Source organism: Mustelus asterias, chromosome 20 (assembly GCF_964213995.1).
Source record: "Mustelus asterias chromosome 20, sMusAst1.hap1.1, whole genome shotgun sequence".
NCBI lineage: Eukaryota > Metazoa > Chordata > Chondrichthyes > Carcharhiniformes > Triakidae > Mustelus > Mustelus asterias.
In genome coordinates this window covers 5719773-5744268 of record NC_135820.1, presented here as the reverse complement: position 1 = coordinate 5744268, position 24496 = coordinate 5719773, and the positions used below count along the sequence as shown (strand labels likewise).

At 44.9% G+C, this 24496-nt stretch overlaps 1 protein-coding gene across 2 annotated transcripts in view; it reads left to right on the top strand.

Moving 5' to 3' along the window:
* The window catches only part of LOC144508384 (cell adhesion molecule CEACAM5-like), a 63692-nt gene that overhangs the window by 5727 nt on the left and 33469 nt on the right, over positions 1-24496 (top strand). For both annotated transcript variants that reach the window (XM_078236252.1, XM_078236253.1), the window contains exons 3-4: positions 19580-19858; positions 20934-21197. In XM_078236252.1, coding sequence (XP_078092378.1) covers positions 19580-19858; positions 20934-21197 — 543 coding nt within the window. The remainder of the gene's footprint in view (positions 1-19579; positions 19859-20933; positions 21198-24496) is intronic.

Below are 24496 nucleotides of genomic sequence, written 5' to 3'. Positions count from 1 at the left end.
GCTGCCTCACAGCGCCAGGGACTCGGGTTCAATTCTGGCCTCAGGTCATTGTTTGTGTGGAGTTTGCACATTCTCCCCGTGTCCGCATGGATTTCCTCCGGGTGCACCAGTTTCCTCCCACAGTCCAAAGATATGCCGATTAAATTAATTGGCCATGATAAATTGATCTTAGTGTCAGGGGCTTAGCAGTGGATTATGTGGGGTTATGGGAATAGGGCCTGTGTGGGATTGTGGTCGGTGCAGACTTGATGGGCTGAATGGCCTCCTTCTGCACTGTAGGGGTGGCATAGTGGCACAACGGTTAGCACTGCTGCCTCACAGCGCCAGGGACCGGGGTTTGATTCCCGGCTTGGGTCACTGCCTGTGTGAAGTTTGCACGTTTTCCCCAGGAAATGACGGACATTGGTAATAGAACCGTTTCTCCGGGTGCTCTGGTTTCCTCCCACAGTCCGAAAGACATGCAGGTTAGGTGCATTGGCTATGCTAAATTCTCCCTCAGTGTACCCGAACAGGAGCGGAGTATGGCAACTAGGGGATTTTCACTGTAACTTCATTGAAGTGTTAATGTCAGCCTACTGGTGACTAATAAATAAACTTTAACTTTAGGGATTCTATGTTTAATTCTATGTTTCTAAGGGGCAATTTAGCAAGGCCAATCCACTTAACCTGCACATCTTTGGACACCAAGGGGAAGCTTAGCATGTGGAAAGCCTACAGAACTGATGCTCTTTCTCTATTGGGCAGAGAAGGTCAAGATATTAAGTTCAAAATGATGAGAGTTTCAGTGGAGTAAAGTGAGGCAAATATTTCACCGACAGGATTGTCAGTCACTAATGGTAATAGATTAATGATAATTTCCATAATTGCCAGAGGGGCGAAGAAGAAGATGTTTCTCTTCTTCATCTTCTCTGGGTTTTCAGATATTTTAAATTGATTATTTTTCTCCAGAACCAATTGGGGGTGGGGTGGGTTGAGGGGAATCAGGACAAGGGGTCGGCCATTTTGGACTGAGGTGAGGAGGAATTTCTTCACTCAGAGGGTGGTGAATCTTTGGAATTTCTGATACCAGAGGGCTGTGGAGGCTCCGTCATTGAGTATGTCCAAGACAAAGGACTAATAGGTTGCCAATTATAAAAGATATCGAGGGATATGAGGAGATTGGAGGAAAATGGTATTGAGGTGGAAGTTCAGCCATCATCCAGTTGAATGCCAGAGCAGATTCGAGGAGCTGAATGGCCTACTCTTGTTTCCTGTTCAGAGATTCCTTTTATGAACCAGGGTTCACGCCCTCAAAGGGTGGTTGAGGTAGATTCCATAATAAATTTGAAAAGGCATTGGATATACACAGGAAAAGGAGAACATTGCATTAATAAAGTGTAGGATTTTATGACTCATTAGATAGATGAATGTAATGCCGATGGGCTGAATGTCCCACCAAACTCCTGGTGGTTATCCTGAACCAAAAATTGAACTGGACTAGCCATGTAAGCTACAAGAGCTGATCAGAGGTTGTGGCGGGTAGCTCACCCCCTGACTCCCCAAAGCCTGTCACCATCTACAAGGCACAAGTCAAGAGTGTGATGGAATACTCTCCGCTTGTCTGGATGGGTGCAGCTCCAACAACACTCAAGAAGCTCAACACCACCCAGGACAAAGCAGCCCCACTTGATTAGCACCCCGTTTATAACACTCACTCCCTCCACCAGCAACGCACAGTGGCAGCAGTGTGTACCGTCTACAAGGTGCACTGCAGGAACTCACCTTATGCAGCATGACCCATGACCACTTCCATCTAGAAGTACAAGGGCAACGGGTACCTGGGAACGCCACCACCTGCAAGTTCCCCTCCAAGTCACTCATCATCCTAACTTGGAAATATATCACTGTCGCTGGGTCAAAATCATTGAACTCCACCTTGAATAACACTGCGGGTGTACCTACACCTCAGGAACTGCAGCCATTCAAGAAGGTAGCTCACCACCACCTTTTCAAGGGGCAATTCGTGATGGGAAATAAATGCTGGCAAAGCCATTTGCGCCTACACGGCATGAATGAATAAACAATGTTCTCCTGGACTGGTGAATCCGATGATTGTACGGGATGAGGGGTGGGGGAGTTATTTTTGATGATGATGACTCATGTATAATCTCCACATGGATGGAACAGCAGGAAGAGATAACAGTACATCAATATGATTCAAGCCAGGCAAATATAATATTGAAGAATTACTAACTCGCAACTGTGATGGACTCCCACACTGCTTAACCAGCCTGTGCACTATAAACGGAGTTAATCAAGGTGGGGGGGTATCATTGTCTTAAGATCATAGGAGATTTTAACGCCCCACAGTTTGAATGGACTAAGCCCGAGGGGGCGAGTTGGGAAAGTGGTATGAACACCCACGCAGTATGGGAGGCATGTCACTGGGGGCAAATGAGTTATCGGCACTGGGGTCTGACAATGCCAGAACCTGGGACCGATGGTTCGCCTGTGGGCAGTGTATACACATGAGTATCCAGGAGACGACAAGACAGGAAAACACCCACCAGCCGACTCCTTTATCCCACAGAATTGTGATGTTCTAAGCCTTCTCCTTATCCCACCCTGAAGCCTTGGGAGTGTCCAAGTATAGACAAAGGGAGGCCAGGAGAGGAAACCTGGAAAATCTTTCAGCAGTCTCACACAAGGATCTAAATGAGTCCAGCAGCAATTCTGGCACAGATTAGCGTGACAGAACCTGCCTCTGGCAAGATCTTATCTCCTGTCAATGGGAAAAAACAGGCCATGTTTCGGTTGAAGGGATTCTGTTCACCACATGCAATGGCAGGCTGTTCCTGAACCTCCTGACGTCTGAACTAGTTCTTCCCTTCAGTAACTTGATCATCCCTAATATATTTAGTTGGAACAATTTTCCAGAATAGGAAATCTAACCATGCCCTCATCTTATAAAAAAGTTATCAAACCACCTCTAAGTCTTTACTTCCCAACAGTGTTGAAGGTCCACTCACCACCGTGGACCACTTTGATGTTATGAACTTGGAACCAAACATGTCCCCCTCCTCCGCATCCTTTCCAAAGCCTTCATACCCAACATGTGGGTGGACTGAAATTGGGCACGGCAGGATTGACCTAAAATCAAAACAATTTGGATGATGCCCAATTCTGAGAAATCAGATTGAGGTACGTTGAGAAGAGCTTCAGGGTCAGTTCTCAAGTAGAACCACTTAGATAAAGAGTCCCTTTTATTTCCCTTTCTTTAACAGAATCATACAATCTCTACAGTGTATTCAGCCCATCAAGTCTGCCTTTTCCACCTATCCCATTATTTTGCTAACCCTGCCACTCAAATGTGAAGGAACACAGAGCATGGGTAGGTGAGGGTCATTTGAGAAACTGAGAGCATAATCATTGAATTATAGAATCCCTACAGTGCAGGAGGTGGCCATTTGGCCCATCGAGTCTGTACCAACCATAATTCCACCCAGCCCCTATCCCCACAGCCCCATGTATTTACCCTACTAATCCCGCTGACACTAAGTGGCAATTTAGCATAGCCAATCAACCTAACCCCACAGACACAAGGAGAACGTGCAGACTCCACACAGACAGTGACCCAAACCAGGAATTAAACCTGGGTCCTTGGCGCTGTGAGTCAGCAGCGCTAACCACTGTGCCACCATGCTGCATCACACTGCACGAAGCAGAAACTTCAGGAGCACAAATTTTAAATAAAATTCTGAAAGCGTGGAGTGGGCAGGGGAAATACTGGAAACTAAAATAAAGGAAAATCCATATATGTTTACTCAATTAATAAAGAGAAGGGGGTTAATGGCAGGAAAGAGTTGGGTCTAATTGAGGCCTCAAATGGAGCAAGATTGTTCGTGAATGCCGAGCAAGGTATGAAATATTGGATGGAATAAATTTATTTTATTCCTTCATGGGATGTGGGAATCTCTGGCTGGGCCCACATTTGTTACCCACCCCTAATTGCACTTGAACTGAGTGGCATGCTGGGCCATTTCAGGGAGCATTTAAGAGTTAACCACATTGCTATGGGTCTGGAGTCACATGTAGGCCAGACCAGATCCAGATGGCAGATTTCCTTCCCTAAAGAACATTAGTGAACCAGGATGGGTTTTTTACAACACTTGTTTCTTGGTCATCATTAGATTTTTAATTATATTGAATTCAAATTTGGGATTTGAACCCAGGTTCCCCAGAAAGCTCTGGCGAAGGATCATCTAGACTCGAAACATTGGCGCTATTCTTTCCCCACAGATGCTGTCAGATCTGCGAAGATTTTCTCGCATTTTCTGCTTTTGTTCCCCAGAAAACTATCCTGGGTCCCTGGATTATCGTCCAGTGACAATACCACAGCGCACCAGCCGCCACTTAAGTCCATTGAGGGAGATAACGTTGAGGATGTAATTGCAAATATATTGTTCGATAAATAACAAAGTCAAGGTGAAATGTATTTCAGGAAGTCACAAGAAACAAGGGAACTATTAACGGAGGCTCCAACCACCATTTTCCAAAGGTCTCCCCTACAGGCTCACGATACTGGAGAACGAGTTTAAGTTTATTTATTAGTGTCACAAGTAGGTTTACATTTGATACTAAAAGTTTAATTATGACCATGAGTCAATTGTCGTAAAAGACCCATCTGGTTCACAAATGCCCTTTAGGGAAAGAAATTTGCTGTCTGGTTTGGCTTACATCTGACTCCAGAATGCAGTTGACTCTTAAATACCCTCTGAAGTTCCCTGGCAAGCCAGTCAGATAAAGGGCGATAAGGGATGGACAATAAATACTGGCCCAGCCACCGCCACCCACATCCGCTGAACAAATCAACCAGCCCTATATTGTAGGAGAGATTAAGACTAACAATGCAGATGATACAAGAATCAACAGTGTGGTTACTACTGGGGAAACAATATTAAAATGCTGCTTAATGGGGGGGGGGGGAAGCAGCAAAAATGAAATACAATGCAGAGAAAGGCAAGGTAACACATTAAGGGAGAGGAGACAAGGCAAAGGGATTACACAATGACCTTCTGGAGACTGGTGACAGACCCCAGAAGGTAGCAGGACAGGACAATGAGGTGGCTTGTACAGGATAACCATTCTTTATCAGATGAGACATAGGATACAAGGGCAGGGAGAGCTATATAAACCACGTAGACAACAACCAGAGTACTGCATACAATTCTGGTCACCACATTACAGGAAGGAAATAGTACTAGAGATAGGGCACCAGAGGAGATACACAATGCAGAATGGAAACTTTTGGCTCAATGTAAAGATTGGATAGGCTGAGGATATTTTGCTTTGAGTTAAAGAGGCTGAGGGAAGAGTACATTAGGGTGTATAACATTAGGAAGGTTCCAGAGAGAGTGGGTCTGCAGGACCTGTTATCATTATCGGAGAGGTCAGCAACCAGGGTGCAGAGATTTCAAGCATTTGAGAGGTTGAGAGAATTCTTCATAGAATCAAAGAATCCCTACAGTACAGGAGAGACCATTCGGCCCATCAGGCCTGCACCGACAACAATCCCACCTCGGCCTTATCCCTGTAACCCCACATTTTTATCCTACTAATCCCTCTAACCTACGCATCCCGCGACACTAAGGGGCAATTTAGCATAACCAATGCACCTAACCCGCACATCTTTGAACTGTGGGAGGAAACCGTGTCTCCCCATGCCTGCCTGTTCTCTCCTGCAGACACGGGGAGAACAGGCAAACTCCACGCAGATAGTGACCCAAGCCGGGAAGCAAACCCAGGTCCCTGGAGCTTGAGACAGCAGTGCTAAGCACTGTGCCACTGTGCCACCCATAGAATTAGAGAATCCCTACAGTGCAGAAGGAAGTCATTCAGCCCATTGAGTCTGCACTGACTCTCCAACAGAGCATCTTACCCACGCCCATGCCCTATCCCCATAACCCTATGAATTTACCATGGCCAATCCCCCTACCCTGCACATCTTTGGACACTAAGGGGCAATTTAGCATGGCCAATCCATCTAACCTGCACATCTTTGGACACGAAGGGGCAATTTAGCATGGCCAATCCACCTAACCTGCATATCCTCTGGTGGTGAGGCTGTCAGAGTTGAATCAATTCAATTTAATGAATGTTGAACACCCAGTACTTGAGGGTAAGAAGGTGAGGAGGTTCCAGATGTTGATTTTTCAGTATAGATTATACAGTGAGCAGGCACGGGCTGCCTGGTGCGTTGAAGGTGGGAAATGAGCTGGGAGAGTTTGTCAGTCTGCCCACCAGGCTTGAGAATAAACCCGAATAAGGGAAAGACCATGATTGGATTCACGCTTCCATAATAAGCACTTACTGGAGTTAACATGACAGCAGAGGATGAACTTTAACCTTTTCTGTTTGATTGTTGTATATGGAGTTTGATCTAACCGCTGAGGGAGAGGTAATATACAGCTGCTGACAATTTAACTCCCAGACTGGTGCAGGTATGAAGCAAAATCTTGAGTTTTGACTGTCCATCAATTTTGTTTCCCTGAGTCTGAACCATATTGACAAAGGAAAAACAAAGGGGAAAATGTGGATACTGGTTACCTTCTTGTCCCAGGAGCGGCAAGGTGTGGCCTTGACTTTATCATTCCCAGGAACAAAAGCCGGATTAGCAGTGGAGTATTTTTGGAAATGGAACTCGGGCAATGAAGAAGGATTACAATTTATCTATTACAACTTTTACAGGAAGGGCTTTACAAAAAGGATGAGCCTCTGGATGTTTTGGAAGCCTAGTTAATCATAGAATCACAGATTCCCGACACTACAGGAGGAGGCCATTTGGCCATCAAGTCTACACCGACCACAATCCCACCCAGGCCCTATTCCTGTAACTCCACACATTTACCCTGCTAATCCCCTGACAGTAGGGTCAATTTAGCACAGCCAATCAACCTAACTTGCACATCTTTGGACTGTGGGAGGAAATCAGAGCACCCGGAGGAAACCCACACAGACATGGGAAGAACATGCAAACTCCACACAGACAGTGACCTGAGGCCGGAATTGAACTCGAGACCCTGGTGCCGTGAGTCTGCAGTGCTAACCACTGTGCCACCATTTGATAGATTTAGGAAAACTGATGATTAGTCCATGGAGGAATTTATCATGGTTTTGGACAGATAATATAGAGACTGACGAGATTTGAACTTGAAATCCCAGACCCTCTATTGGCATTTAAGTTACTCGATTGAGCACCCATATCCCATGTCGATAGACTTTTAGTATTGATGGGGGTTCAGTTTCATGGGAAAGATTCTCTCCCAGACAAAATGGCCTCTGCTATAAAAAGAATTCTGGAAATGTAATTTTCCCAATCATTTTCTTAGCAAATAAAAATAACTCTGCCATGAAAAAAAGGATGTAGGATTTCACAATGGCTGAATTTCGAGATGGCCCATTTTAGATGTAGATTTTTACAAAGGCAGGGCTACAGGCAGATGGTCTGAAAATGGTTGTACCTTTGTCAGTTTGAGAGTCGAGACAAAAAGCAAGTCTGGAACGGTGACTGTGAGCGTCTGAACCTGAAAAATGCACGGGCAATGGTCAATTGGCTCTCAGTGTCTTTGCATGATAACTTGCCCATAGCAAAAGAATCATATTTTTGAACGAACTCATTAAACAAATTCTTCTGAGGCTGAAAATCATGATGGTGACTGTCACAATGGAAGTGTGTTGATGGTTGATTCACTTAACTGTGCAGTTCTAGACCACTGTCGCACTTCAACAGTGTGTGGAATAGATTACCTTAACTGCTAACTGATACCTGGAGTCACTGGAAGAGGCAGACCAGTGGAAGGTCAAGAAATATGGAAGCTCTACCTGCTTCAGGTTTGGAGATGACAACACACTAATATCTTCCAACAAGATAGTCTTCCTTTGCAGGATAGCAGGAATCAGTCTGTCCATCAGTACTGATGTGGTTCCCCCAATTGTTCAGTTGATCTGTGGTGAAGAAGGCTCAGATGAAGTTAGACATGAAGAATGGTAGAGCAATTGCATTCGGGAAATAATGTGGGTTTACATTTTACTCGATCAGGCCATTTACTGCCTGTATGTAAGGAAGCCAGAAATCTCCAATCAATTAGTTAATGAAGTTTTGCTAACTATTCAGAATTAGAATTTGGTGGACAGAACGAAGATTATTCAGAAGTTGCACTGACAGTTTGCACATCCAGGTTCACAAAAACTGAAAGCTCTACTGCGAGATCTGGAGCAGTTGATAAAGAATACGTCAACTTTATTGAGCAAGTGTGAAATTTGTATAAGGTATCAAAATACACCACCACATCATGTAGCGAGATTGTCGCGAGTCATGAATTGAACAATGTGGTGATATTGGACTTAGAAGTATGGGACAAGGCCTCGAGAATTTTATTTTGCTACACTTTATAGAATTGGCGATCAGATTTAGCATGTCATACTTGGTAAGGAGCAACAAGCCATCATCGATAAGGTTATGGGAGAAATGAGTGGGAACAGGATTAGGAACACCAGCAAAATTTCTGATGGATAATGGTGGGAAATTAGCGGATGAGGAATTTCGAGATGTGGGAAAATTTGAATATCCTAGTTACACCCACTCCCATTCAGTAGCGGTCTGTGCGAGAGAAACCATAGATAGATGAGATGTTACATTAAGTCTGATCAACCACATTATAAATTGCAAGCAGCGCCGGCATGGGCAATGCATGTAACAAACTCTTTGCAAATAGTTGGGGGGTTGTGGGGGGTAGTCTGCACCCATTTGTGAACAAGACCGGAATTGAACCCGGGTCCCTGCTAACCACTCTGCCACTGTGTCAAGAATAAATTATGAGGGACTAAATATGTGTATTTATGGGCTAAATGATGCAACAAGTGTTTGGTAGTTTCTAGTTAATCCGTCGGATTGAAAGCTGATTTAGTTCAGCTGAAAATAGACCCAACAATGTTTTATTGGCACTATTGAAGGGAAACTAGTGGGCATTTTCTTAATGCACATAGATGATTTCCTGAGGAGAGTGCAGGAGTGTAGGGGCAGTAGTGTGGGGGATCTGCAGCATTTGAGAAATTTCTAATAGATAAAATGACGCAGGAATTCAAGATTGGAAGTCAGACTTTTGGAGCTTTTAATTACATAGGGTTGGATATCAGCCAGACTAAAATGGATTTAACAGTCTTACTTAGAGATTATTAATGGGATCCTGTTGTACCATCCGAAGTCCTCGCAAAAGGAAAACCCTGCATCTAAGGAAGAAGCAGCTCAGTTAAGAAGCTTGAAATTGGTTATTCACACATACCAGACCGGGTGTGTGCTATGATGTATTAAAATTGAAGCACCATGCTGAAATGTATTCCCAATGGGGAAGTGATCAAGCAATTAACCGGTATGGTGCAGAGTGATTAGCACTGCTGCCTCACAACGCCAGGGACCTGGGTTCGATTCTGGTCTTGGGTTGACTGTCTGCGTAGAGTTTGTACTTCCTCCCTGTGTCTGTGTGGGTTTCCTCCAGGTGCTCCAGTTTCCTCCTACAGTCCAAAGATGTTCAGGTTAGGTGGATTGGCCATGCTAAATTGCCCCTTAATGTCCCAAGATGTATAGGTTAGGGGAATTATTCTTATTCATTGATGGGATATTGGCGGCCCTGGCTGCCCAACATTTATTGCCCATCCCTAGTTGCCTGAGGGCAGTCGGGAATCAACCACATTGTTGTGGTTCTGGATCCAGATGTAGGCCAGATCGGGTAAGGACAGCAGATTTCCTTCCCTAAAGGACATTAGTGAACCAGATGGGTTTTTCTGACAATCGACATTGGTTTCATGGTCATCATTAGACTCGTTTTAGTGGGGTAAATATATGGGGTTACAGGGAGAGGGTCTGGGTAAATTGCCCTGTTGGAGAGTTGATGCAGACTGGATGGGCCGAATGGCCTCCATCTGTACTGTCGGGGTTCTATGATTAAGTTAAGGCATTGAAGAAATTAAATTCAGAAGAACGTCCTATCAGATTGACAGAGCTGCGTGACTGGCAAGGGATAAAATTGCTTATTTTTAGAGATGCCTGATGCTAACCTGTCCGCTGCTATTCAGGTGTAGCAGGAGTTATTAAACTTTTAGTGGAAAGAAATGATACAAGTTGCCCATTCGCGTGGGAATCAAAGATAAAGAGAGTAGTTCAAATCACTTTTGCTGCGGACCCTTGCGCTGATAGAGGCGACAGATATGCCTAGATATTTATCGAGTATTTTAAAGGATTCCCTATATGAGGGACAACAGAGCGAAAATGTGTTTTTTAAAATTCATTTGTGGGACATGGGTGTCACTGGCTGGCCAGCATTTATTGCCCATCCCTAGTGCTCTATTGATAATTATTCACTCTGGGACGTTGTCCTTTCAACTATGAGTGTCACAGTGAAGAGTTTGAGGATTGATCTCACAAGTAGGTGTAGGAAAGAAAGGAATTCTCCAAAATTAAACAGGTTGCTGCAAGTCTCCAGTTAGCTGATTACGAAGGGAAGTGCCTATCCGAGGAAAGGACTGAATGTCCGTGAAGTCGAGTACCTGGCATTGTCATGGATTGTGACAACAGGAACATTTTCATGTCTTCACCTTCTTAAAATGTTTTTGTGTTGTTTGTGAGATAGGGGAATTTGGATTATATGAAAGGCTGATTGGACTATAAGATGACATGCACTTACATTTGTTTGTATAAAGATGTTTTTTGCACATTAATTTACTTTAAAAGAGAAGAGGAAATGTGTTAGAATCGAACAGATTCTATTTAATGAATGTCAAACGTGCAGTGCTTGAAGATGCCAAGGTGCTAGATGTTGATTTATTCATTATACTCAATTGTAAATAAGGAAGATTGAGCCAGCACTGGCTACCTGGTGTGTAGGAGGGCAGAAATAAGCTGGAAGAATTTGTCTCTCTGCTCATCAACCTTTGAAAGCCAATAGAATGTTATTCACGCTTCCAGAAGGATGTGGAGGCTTTGGAGAGGGTACACAAAACATTTACCAGGATGGAAGGCATTAGCTATGAATATTAGGGCGGCATGGTAGCACAGTGGTTAGCACTGCTGCTTCACAGCTCCAGGGTCCCGGGTTCGATTCCCGGCTCGGGTCACTGTCTGTGTGGAGTTTGCACATTCTCCTCGTGTCTGCGTGGGTTTCCTCCGGGTGCTCCGGTTTCCTCCCACAGTCCAAAGATGTGCAGGTTAGGTTGATTGGCCAGGTTAAAAATTGCCCCTTAGAATTCTAAAATGCATAGGTTAGAGGGATTAGTGGGTAAAATATGTGGGGGTAGGGCTGGGTGGGATTGTGGTCGGTGCAGACTCGATGGGCCGAATGGCCTCCTTCTGCACTGTAGGGTTTCTATGATTTCTATGAAGAGAGGTTGGAGGAACTTGGTTTGTTCTCACTGGAACGATGGAGGTTGAGGGGCGACCTGATAGAAGTCTACAAGATTGTGAGGGGCATGGACAGAGTGGATAGTCAGAAGCTTTGTCCCAGGGTGGAAGAGTCAATTACTAGGGGGCATAGCTTTAAGGTGTGAGCGGCAAGGTTTAAAGGAGATGTACGAAGAAAGTATTTTACACAGAGGGTGGTGGGTGCCTGGAACTCGCTGCCGGGGGAGGTAGTGGAAGCAGATACGATATGACTTTTAAGGGGCGTCTGGATAAATGCATGAATAGGATGGGAATAGAGGGATATGGTCCCCAGAAGGGTAGGGGGTTTAGTTCAGTCTGGCAGCATGGTTGGTGCAGGCTTGGAGGGCCGAAGGGCCCGTTCCTGTGTTGTAATTTTTAAAAAACATTATTGATTACAGAAGTAAGGAGGTTATGTTTCAGTTGTACAGGACATGGGTGAGACCACATCTGGAGTATTGTGTACAGGATTGGTCTCCTTATTTAAGGAAAAGTGTAAATGTGTTAGAAGCAGTTCAAAGAAGGTTTACTAGACTAATGCCAGGCTGGGTGGGTTGTCTTACGAGATATGGTTGGAGAGGGTAATCTCTGCTGGAGTTTAGAAGAGTAAGAGGTGACTTAATTGAAACATTTAAGATGCTGAGGGGTATTGACAGGGTGGATGTGGAGAGGATGTTTCCTGTTGTGGTTAGGAGAATTATTTTCTCTCAGAGGTGCTGAGTCTCTGGAACTCTCATCCTCAAAAGGCAGTGGAAAGAGAATCTCTGAATATTTCTAAGGCAGAGCTAGATAGAATCTTGTGAAAGGTTATCGGGGGTTAGGCAGGAATGTGGGTTGAGGTTACAATCAGACCAGCCATGATCGTATAGAATGGTGGAGCAGGCCTGAGGGGCCGAGTGGCCTACTCCTGCTTCATAGAATCATAGAATCATAGAAACCCTACAGTACAGAAAGAGGCCATTCGGCCCATCGAGTCTGCACCGACCACAATCCCACCCAGGCTCTACCCCCATATCCCTACATATTTTACCCGCTAATCCCTCTAATCTACGCATCCCAGGTCACTAAGGGGCAATTTTTTTAGCATGGCCAATCAGCTTGTATGTTTGTAAATTTGTTTGTATGTAAAATAAACCTGAATAAGGCAAAGGCCAGCACTGGATTCATTCTTCAAATCTATAATGGGCTTTAATTGGAGTTAATAATGGGAACTCATTGCTTGAAAGGGTGGTAGAAGCACATTCAGCAAGTGTGCAAGAAAGGACTTGAAAATATCGTAAGCTACAAGGAATGGGCCAAAAGTGGATCACCAGGATGACTCTCCTTTGGCTGCCACAGATGCAATGGGCCGAACAGCCTTCTTCTGCACAATACGATTCAATTAATTTTTTTTTTAAAGTTTGCACAATGAGAGGAAACAAAGTGCAGGAAGCATTGGAATTCCTAAAAGAGGCAGCTGGGACTTGTTAAGAAAATATTCGGAAAATAGCAGTGGCCCTGTGAACTCCTGAGGGAAGAACGGGAGAATCAGGAACATTTTCACAGCTCTCTCTCTGTTGATAGCAGCAAGCGAGTCCCAGAACCAGCAAGTTCCTCAGCATGGAAATTAAATAAAAGTGGTCAGATAAATCAAGTATAGTCGAACGCATTATTTTTTTCAGCAATTCTCACTCAGAAAGAATGAGGCCCATAATTCACTTGCCAAAAAATACATGGAAAATCCTTTGCTTCAGAAGATGTTAAGAAATGGAAATTTGGAAGAATTAATTTTTGATGCCTGTGATATATGTGACTCGATGTGAAGATGGCTTTTGCTACCAAATAAACCTGTTGGACTTTAACCTGGTGTTGTTAAACTTCTTACTATATATGTGACTGACAGGCAAAGAGTATTCAAGCAATATTTTTTTTAAATTGCTAACGGTACAAATATCTCTGGCAGAAAGAATGTTGTCTACTCCCTGTAAGACTAATGCTAACTATGTAGATTGATGCACTGGTATACAGTGGACCAGGGTTGGGCAATCTAGTCTAATGAGTGGGCAGCATGAGTGGTCCTCCTTCATCTCAGTGGGCCACAAAATTGAAATCAGGCTTGTTCACTAACCATGACCCTTGGATAAGATTCAATATATTTTAAAATACGCCAAATATCTCAGAACGAGCTATAGAAAATGCTTAAGATTTATAGAGCTGTCATCAATTTCAAATGGCGAAATGAAATATTGACACTTTGGAGAGCGCACGGTTCTCACAGTCAATGTTGTGAGCAATCAGCACACATCTCATTTCACTTGCGTCATTGCTTTATGGGCGAACCACTTCAGTCACACCAGTCGGAAAATAAACTATGTGGATGGAAATCAGCGGAATATGGCAACCCTGTACGTGGCTAATGGTTAACAAAATGTCCCGTGGACCACACTCAGAACCCAAATGGGCCGCATGTGGCCCTCAGGCAAATTTAGGAGAATGAAGGGTGGAAATGGTCTTGCAAATATATTCATGACACAAAATGGCCCTTTTTGAACTCTGACCTGTGCGCTAACCGGGCTGCCCTGGGTTACAGGTGTGTCTCCTCAGAGGTGCAAGAATTTGAAGTTCGGGAAGAAAAATAAAGTCAAAGATGAAATGCAAATTGGGGACAATCGGAATAAAAATAGATATTGCGAGATGGCACCACGCCCCCTCCCCCCCCCCCCCCCCCCCCCCCCCCACCCCCGCCTCCCCACCAAAATTGTTCAGTGTGTGATGAGATGGCATACCACGCCACTCAGTGACCCTTTGGGCACCAACTAAGGAAGTAAACATGAGGATTCTGTTGCGGGAATCCAGTTTGACAGCCCCATGAATCCTGTACCCACACACGGCACACTGAACACAAACCTAGGCAGGTTTTCTAACCCAGTACACCTGACATACAAATTAAACAAACTGGTGACTTCTGGATGGGAAGTGGGGGTGGGGGTCGAGGGGGTTGGGGGGGGCGGCGGGGGGGGAAATCAGGATGAAAATTAATATAGAAAGTGTAATGTCTCATTGCTTTCAGAACATGGATGCCTTTATATTAATAGAGATTAATTGAGAGAGGTATTTAAGGAGAATCTAGATGGCACAAATTTACAGAAAGTAGGAGAGAAATATGTTGATGGGGTTAGATATGTGATCATAATAAGATTAAAAGAAAGATGAACAGGAGTAGGCCATTCGGCTCACTGAGCCTGTCCCACCATTCCATAAGATGATGGCTGATCTGATTGTCGCCTTGACTCCACCTTTCTGCCTGTATCCCAATAACAATCGACTACCTTGTCTTTCCAACACAATCTTGAAATGGCAAGGCCTCGATTGCTGTGGAAGAGAATTCAAAAGGCCCTCCAGAATAAGAAATCCTTCTTCATCCATTTTACATGGGAGACCCTTTCTTTCCAAACTGTGGCCCCTATTTATAGCATCCCCCTCAAGACTAAATATCCTCCTGGCATTTACCCTGTCACAATTGCCTGGGAATCTTGCCTGCTTCAATGAGGAGTGACCATGACATTGTGGCAATGTCATGGAGGACCAGAAACCCAGTGGTGGGCACATGCACAGCTCTGGTGATCAATGGGACTGAATATAAATGATGGCCTGTTTTAGGCGAAACCAACTCAAGAAGATGCAAGTACATCTTCAGATTCATCAATTGAGTTAGAAAGACCTAAACTTTTGATTTGATAACCACACCGTGAACATCGTAACATACGCTCGTAACAAGTAACAGGCGGCACGATGGCATAGTGGTTAGCATTGCTGCCTCACAGCACTCGGGACCCGGGTCTGATTCCCGGTTTGGGTCACTGTCTGTGCGGAATCTGCACGTTCTCCCTGTATCTGCGTGGGTTTCCTCCGGGTGCTCCAGTTTCCTCCCAGTCTGAAAGATGTGCTGGTTAGGCTGATTGTCCATGCCCAATTCACCCTCTGTGTCCCTGAACAGGAGCCGGCTAGGGGATTTTCACAGTAACTTCATTGCAGTATTAATGTATGCCTACTTGTGACACTAATAAATAAACTTTAACGTAATGCTCTGGGGACACAGGTTCAAATCCCGCTATGGCAGCTGGGGGAATTTACATTCAATTAATCCAAATCAGGAGTTTAAACTAAGTGCAACCATGAAACTGTTGGCCATTTTTGTACAATGCCATCTGGTTCATGGATGGAAATCTGCCACCCCTACCTGGTCTGGCCTACATGTGACACTTAACCTCCGAGCAAACCATATAGTTCAAAGGTTATTAATAGATGGGTGACAAACACCGGCTTTGCCAGCTGATGACTACATCCCATGAAAGAATAAAGAGAAAAAATAATCATCTACAGGCCCAACTTGCTCAACCTTTCCTCAAGCATTGAACCCGTCATACCAGCACTCAGTCTGATGAAGCTTCAATCAACTTGCTTCTTTAAGTAAGGAGACGAAAACTGCACATAGTACTCTTGGTGCAGTCTCACCAATGCCCTGTACAGTTGGAGCAAGACTTCCTTGCTTTTACATTCTGTCCCACTGCAACAAAGGCTAACATTCCATTCGCTTTCCTAATCACTTGATAAACTTGCATGTTAACTTTTTGTCATTTATGGCTTGGACTTGAACTTATATAGTAGCTCAGGGGTTAGAGCACTGGTCTTGTAAACCAGGGGTCATGAGTTCAAACCTCACTGGGGCCTAATGTAGTTTTGGGGTGGCATGGTGGCACAGTGGTTAGCACTGGGGACCCGGGTTCAATTCCAGCCTCAGGTGGCTGTGTGGAGTTTGCACATTCTCCCCGTGTCTGCGTGGGTTTCCTTCGGGTGCTCCGGTTTCCTCCCACAGTCCAAAGATGTGCAGGTTAGGTTGATTGGCCATGCTAAATTGCCCCTTAGTGTCAGGGATCAGTAGAGTAAATGCCGAGGATAACGGGGATAGGGCCTGGGTGGGATTGTTGTCGGTGCAGACTTGATGGGCCGAATGGCCTCCTTCTGCACTGTAGAGCTTCTATGCTTCTATAAATGGCACGGTGGCACAGTGGTTAGCATTGCTGCCTCACAGCGCCAGGGACCCAGATTCAATTCCGGCCTTGGATGACTTGGAGTTTCCACGTTTGCTCTGTGTCTGCGTGGGTTTCCTCCAGATGCTCCAGTTTCCTCCCACAGTCCAAAGATGTGCTGGTTAGGTGGATTTGCCATGCAGAATTGTCCCTTAGTATCCAAAGATAGAATCATAGAATCCCTGTGTGCAGAAGGAGGCCATTCGGCCCATCAAGTTTGTGCCGACTCTTACCCAGGCTTTACACATAACTCCACATATTTACCTCACTAATCCCCTGGACCTAAGGGGAATTTGTATCCCAAATCTCTGTTTTCAATTAGTCAGCCATTCCTCAATCCATGCTAATATATCACACAATAAACTATTATCTTGTGTCGTAACCTTTTCTGTGGCAACATACCAGCTTGGGTGGCACAGTCGTTTGCACTGCTGCCTCACAGCACTAGGACCCAGGTTTGATTCCAGCCTTGGTGACTGTTTGTGAGGAATTTGCACATTCTCCCCATGTCTACCTGGGTTTCCTCCGGGTGTTCGGATTTCCTCCCACAGTCCAGAGCTGTGCGGGTTAGGTGGATTGGCCACACTAAATTCACAGGGTGTTGAGGAGGGGGTGGTAGGAGGGTGGAGGGGGGGTGGAGGGGGGGGGGGGGGGGCTAGGCCTGGATAAGATAGTCTGTTAGAGAGTCAGTGCAGACTTGATGGGCTGAATAGCTTCCTTCTGCAATGTCGGAATTCTGTGGATTCTATGAATGCCTTTTGGAATTCCAAGATGTTTAATAACCAATTGCATAAGTTTGAAGTGCAGTCACCCTTTGTAAGAAGACAAAGCAACTATTATGTATCCGTAAAGTCCCATGAACTGAACATGAGACCAATGAACACTTACATAAAAGCAAAATACTGTGGATGCTGGAAATCTGAAATAACATCAGAATATGCTGGATAAACTCACTCAACATGACTGGCAGAGAAATAGAGTTAATGTTTTGAGCCCAATATGACCCCCAACAGTTCTGTCACACAAGCTCAAAATGTTAACTCTGTTTCTCTCTCCACAGATTCTGCCAGACCTGCGGAGATTTTCTCTTTTAATTTCAGATCGATGAACAGTTTGGCTGTTATTAATGATGTTGTTTAGATAGACATATTCAGAAGGGGCAGCACAGTGGCACAGTGGGTAGCACAGCTGCCTCATAATGCCAGGAACCTGGGTTTGATTCCCGGCTTGGGTGACTGTCTGAGTGAAGTTTGCACTTTCTCCCCGTGTCTGTGTGGACTTCCTCCGGGTGCTCCGGTTTCCTCCCACAGTCCAAAGATGCGTAGATTAGGTTGATTGGCCATGCTAAATTGCCCCTTAGTGTCCAAAGATGTGTAAGTTTGGGGGATTAGCATGGTAAATATGTGGAGTTAAGTGGATAGGGCCTGGGTAGGTTGCTCTGTCAGAGAGTCCATGCAGACTCAATGGGCCGAGTGGCCTCCTTCCACATTGTAGGAATTCTATGATTCTGTAAGAAGAACACCATAGGAATTCAGGGGTTGGATGCTGTGTTAATTGAAATGTTCAAGGTTGAGATTGATAGATTGTTGACAGGTAATAGAGTCAAGCCACGGGGGGCAAAGTGGATAAAAGTAGTTGAGGGGTATCATATACTTCAATGATCAGGGACAGTGGGTTAATAAACAAGTAATGGAAAAATATAACCCTCTTTCTATATATCTACATCTGTATGAAAGAGATGTTTGGCTGTGTAACAAATGCACTTTCCTTGGCCATCAGGTCCTGGGATGGGACTCGAACCTGGACCATTCTGGCTCAGAAGCAGGAATGATAACCCACTACACCACAAGACCACCACTTTATTGTGCCTGCTCTACCATTCAATTAAATCATAGAATCTGCAGTGCAGAAGGAGGCCATTCGGCCCATCGAGCCTGCACTGACAACAATCCCATCCAAATCCTATCCCTGTAACCCCACATATTTACCCTCCTAATCCCCCTGACACTTTTGCGTGGCCAATCCACCGAACCCGCACATCTTTGGGAGGAAACCGGAGCACCGGGAGGAAACCCACGCAGAAACGGGGAGAAAGTGCAAACTGTACACAGTGACCCTGGGCCAGAATTGAACCTGGGTCCCTGGCACTGTGAGGCAGCAGCGCCAACCACTGTGCCACCCCAAATAATGGCTAATCATGATTGTAAGCTCCACATTCCTGCGCATTTCATTCGAATGATACCACCATCTACCATCCCCCTTTTTCTCCACTCTCCATTTCCCACCACAACCCCACCCCTCCCTGTCAGACCTGCTGAGATTTTCCAGCATCTTCTTCCCACCTCTAGCATTGCCCAGTAAATGGCAGCCTCGCTTTTGTGCTGAAACTTTGGAGTGGGGGCTTCACCTCGGGTCACGGCTTGTTGCTGCCTGCGCTGTCACCCAACTACCATTGAAAGTGGGGAGTGTTGCAGGATTCAGCCTGGACGTCCCTTTGCCTTATCCTTCACCACTCGGTTTCACCTCGGAGCCAGCGGATGCAGAAACTCGCTTATTACTCATTCCCCAGCGATTTCTGACAAAGTACAGGGCAGGACAATCAATTGTTCTCAGTCAAAAGCTGAACAATGAGACAATTTGTTATTTCCTTTCATTAAGAACCATGTGTTTGCATAATATCGAACCTGTGGCAATAAACATATCACAATAGCCTGTTTTTCCCCTCTCACAGGAACTAATTATATTTCTAAACACAGTTTCTCATGTTGTCTAAGTTATCCAGGGTTTTTGTTTTAACATATATATATATTCAGGTGCACTTCTTGATGTTTGCTTAGCACGGATGTTTAGAATCTCTGTCCAAAACCTCACTGTGCATTGTTACAGATTCCAAAACAATGTGGCAAAGAGCTTATTATAGACCTCCCCAGTACCAATCAGTGTGTTTCCCTTACACAGGGAGGGAGGTTGAATGCTGATCTGTATCTGATGTTCGCCCCGATCGCTGTTTGGGTTTAACCTTGTGCCCTACACAGGTAGATCTCTGTTTTCTATTTTGCAGAACCCGTTTCCAAGCCCCAGGTGGTCCCCAGCGTCTCTCAAACCTTCGAGCCCAATGGCACTGTCACCCTGAACTGCAGCCTGTCGGGTGACTCCCCATCCATCCGCTGGATAAAGGACGGCCTTTACCTCCAATATAACGACAGGATCAATGTATCCCTGGACAATCAGACATTGACAATAACAGCAGTGAATCGCTCCGATTCAGGGGACTATCAGTGCGAGGCTCACAACACTGTCAGCAACAAAACAAGTGACCCATTCTTTCTGATAGTTTACTGTAAGTATGAATATCTAAATATCTGTCTGCTATCTATCTATCTATCTATCTATCTATCTATCTATCTATCTATCTATCTATCTATCTATCTATCTATCTATCTATCTATCTATCTATCTATCTATCTATCTATCTATCTATCTATCTATCTGTCTATCTATCTATCTATCTGACTATCTATCAACTGTCTATCTATCTACCTGTCTATCTATCTCTCTCCCTGTGTCGGTCTGTCTGTCTGTCTATCTATCTATCTAACTATCCGTCTGTCTGTCTCTCTGTCGATCTATCTGTCTGTCTGTCTATCTATCTGTCTATCTATCTGTCTATCTATCTATCTACCTGTCTATCTATCTATCTCTCTCCCTGTGTCTGTCGGTCGGTCGGTCTGTCTGTCTGTCTGTCTAACTGTGTATTGCATTTGGAGCGGACTGCAGCATATATATATATACATATATAATCAATGTACATTGATCAAATTCAACTCTTTTGAATAGCCACTTGCAAACTGAAAAATGTTATCCGCCAGACTAAAGAATGATTTCAAAGCAATTTTCCCCTCCTGCATTCTTCACAAGCCGATCTTGTCAACATTCCTGACATTGGGTAATGTGGTGGTAGTACCTGGGAGAGAGGTGCACTTTGGCCTCTGTGTTATATCCCCCTGGAGATTCTGTTCCCAGGCTTGAACTTTCAGCACTCCCAGATTTTCAAAAGGAGCTGGGGCTTATCTCAGCAGCACAGCTGCTGCTGTGCAAGGGCGGGTAGGGACGGAATGCAAAGGCGTTGTCCTTACAGGAAATTCTCAAGACTAAAGTGTTGTGTATAGTCACAACGAAAGTGAAATACATCAGTAATTCCAATGTATCTGCCTGATTCATTTTCAACATTGCAAGTGGCAAAACTAAAGTAAGTTCCTCATATTCCCAGTTCACAGTTTCATCAAGCACGCTGCCCCATACAGTGTTATTCTTCCTTGCAAGATGATGTGCACTGTATCTGCATATCTTTTGTTTCACATCATTTCGCTTCTGTGAAGCCTATAGTAATACTTGTATCCTTTTTACCTATACAGATGGACCAGAAGAACCTCAATTATCCTTTGATCCAGACAAAGGGGACATTACTTTAGGATCCAATGTCACTTTCACGTGTTCTGTGCAGTCAGTCCCAACTGCCGAATTTGAGTGGTTTTTCAATGGTAACCCCATGAATAAAACAGGACAAGAGATGACCCTCGTTGGCATTGTCCCAGGTCATAGTGGCAATTACACATGCCAGGCCTATAACAACATGACCAGAAACTACGTCAATGTATCAGAACCAATGCACGTCGTAGGTGAGACAACAAGCTCGAGTTAGCTCTGACCTTTATGCCGCTATTGACGCCTGCTTTAGTCTTTAACATTGTCATTACCACTCCCTTTGTCTTATGCCCATGACCATCTTTGTCATTTAATCCCTCCTGAGCTCCCACCTATCCTTGATCTATTTTGCTGCACCCACTCCGCCCCCTCTCTATATCAGCATAAAACCCATCAACATTGTGACCCTGCTCCAGTCCTGAGGAAGACTCATACAGACTGGAAACATTTCTCTCTCTACAGATGCTCCCGTCTACTTTTTATGTTGGTTAGTTGTAAAGCCATGCACAGTAGTTAGCATTACTGCCTCACAGTGCCAGGGACATGGGTTCAATCCCAGCCTTGGGTGACTGGCTATGTGGAGTTTACGTGTACTCCCCGTGTCTGCGTGGGTTTCCTCCACGTGCTCCAGTTTCTTCCCGCTTTCCAAAGATGTGCAGGTTGGGTTGACTGGCCATGCTGAATTGTCCCTTAGTGTCCCAGGATGTGTAGGTTAGGGGGATTAGCAGGGTAAATATGTGGGGTGATGGAGATAGTGCCTGGGTAAGATGCTCTGTTGGAGAGTCGATGCAGACTCGATAGGCCGAATGGCCTCCTTCTGCACTGTAGGGATTCTAGTCTATGATTCAGCCGCAGTAGACATTCGAAATCTGTAACGTATTTCCAATTGGACAGGTTTAAAATAGAACCCACTGACTAGTGGAAATTTCAATCCGTATGCCACCTCCAGCCTTTCGAATACCAATTGTGGGTTTTGATAAAGATGTTCATTATCATGAAGTCAAGGCGGGGTGGACAGAGTAGATTTTGGGAAACTGCCCCCACTCGTAAAAGGATCGAGAGCGAGAGGGCACAGATTTAAAGTGATTTGCAAAAGAAGCAAAAGTGATGTGAGAGGAAGTTTTTTTGCACAGCGAGTGGTTGGGGTCTGGAATGCGCTGCCTGGAAGAGTGCCCTTCAACAACAGTGGACATTCAAAACCTGCAATGTATATCCAGTTGGATGCGTTTCAAAAGGACATGGTGGAGGCAGGACCAGTCGAAGCATTCGAGAGGGCATTAGATTATTATTTGAATAGAAACAATGTGCAAGGGTATGGGGGGGAAAGGCAGAGGAATGGCACAAAGTCATGGTACTCGTTTGGAAAGGTGGCGCAGATATAATGGGCCCAATGGCCTCCTTCTGTGCTGTAATATCTCTGTGATTCTGTGAAGTAGTTTCCCTCTGTTGACTCAATCAGATCCCTTAATTATTTTAAATCCTCAAATGGATCACCGCTCGATGCCTCAGCCGAAGGGAATACTCGCAAATCGAATGGCGACAATAAAACCAAACATACTCTCTGAAAGCTGGATGATTTTAACAGTTGGCATTCACTGTCGTATGAAGAAATAGTTGGATGGTGGCCTCACTTTGTGTTGGCTGGGGATGACGTTTAACTGCAAAATCTATTTTGGTTCAAGACTAAAATCACTGGAACCAGAGTCTTTGCACAGAGGAAAAATCGAAAGTTCAAAATATGGGAATATTCAGTCTTAAACACAAATAGGTTCATACTATCCTATCATCATAACTTAACCCTTTAAGTTCTGGTATCTTTTTGTATTATTTATTCTTTCATGGGATGTGGGCATCGCTGGCAAGGCCAATTTTTTTTTGCTCAACCTTAAATGCTGTTGAACTGAGTGGCTGGCTTGGCCATTTAAAGTTTATTTATTAGTCACAAGTAGGCTTAAATTAACACTGCAATGAAGTTACTATGAAAATCCCCTAGTCACCACACTCAGGCACTCGTTCGGGCACACTGAGGGAGAATTTAACATGGCCAATGCACCTAACCAGCACAACTTTCGAATGTGGGAGGAAACCAGAGCACCTGGAGGAAACCCACACAGACACGGGGAGAATGTGCAAACTCCACACAGTGACCCAATTAGGAATTGAACCCAGGTCCCTGGTGCTGTGAGGCAGCAGTGCTAACCACTGTGCCCCCATGCTACCCTTTCAGAGGACAGTTAAGAGTCAACCACATTGCTGCGGGTCTGCAGTCACATGTAGGCCAGACCAGGTAAAATAGTATATTTGGTTGGCACAGTGGTTAGCACTGCTGCCTCACAGTGCCAGGGACTCAGGTTCAATTCCAGCCTTGGGTGACTGTGTGGAGTCTGCATATTCACCCCGTGTCTGCATGGGTTTCCTCTGGGTGCACCGGTTTCCTCCCTCATTCCAAAGATGTGCAGGCTAGGTGGATTGGCCATGCTAAGTTGCTCCTTAATGTCCCAAGATGTGTAGTTTAGGTGGATTGGCCATGCTAAATTGCCCCTTAGTATCCAAAGATGTGCAGGCTAGGTGGATTAGCCATGCTAAATTTCCCCTTAGTGTCAAGGGGATTAGCAGGATAAATATTTAGGTTATGGGGATGGGACCTGGGTGGAATTGTTGTTGGTGCAGGCTTGATGGGCGAAATGGCCTCCTTCTGCACTGTTGGGATTCTATGATTTTATGATTTCCTTCCCTGAAGAGACATTAGTTCTGATGAAGATGCACTGTATCATCTACATGTCCAACATATTCTTCCTGGGGTGAAGTGACCAAAACTAAACACGTTATTGCACATGGGTTCTGATCGAGCCTGCACAACTGAAGCAAGGCATCCATACTTGCAAACCTCTGTGGATAAAGGCCACCATTTCCATTCAACATTTCATTAGGTACAATAACTATACAGATTTGTGAATGTCGGCAGTGGAAAAGTAAATCAGGTATGTCCTGTATTGGCTAGTCAGTTAACCAGGTCAGTTCACTGTCTGGTCCCTAAAGGTGAAATAGTCATGTGTGAATCATACGTTGCAGCTTATGTTAATTCTGCCTGGCAGAAAATAGGTTACACCTCTCAGACTTTAATCCCAGTGGCCATCATTGGAGAGTCAAATCTGGGTGGGCATCATGGCCATTCAATCTCCCGCCACCAGTTTTGCACTCAGTTACAGTAATTTGTTTTATCCAGTCAAGAGCTGTGGGCTTTGCTGGCTAGGCAGCATTTATTGCCCATCCCCCATTGCCCCTTGAGAATTTGGTAGTGAGCTGCAGTCCATGTGGTGTAGGTACACCTGCAGTGCTGGGAGGGAGGGAGTTCCAGGATTTTGATCCAGCGACAGTGAAGGAACGGCGATGATGTGGTTCCTTACCACCTGCAAAGCCCCCCTCATATGTGTGAACGTGGGAGTAAGTAACTTAATGTTAAGCCTCTGAAGTTATGAAAACTCAGCAAACA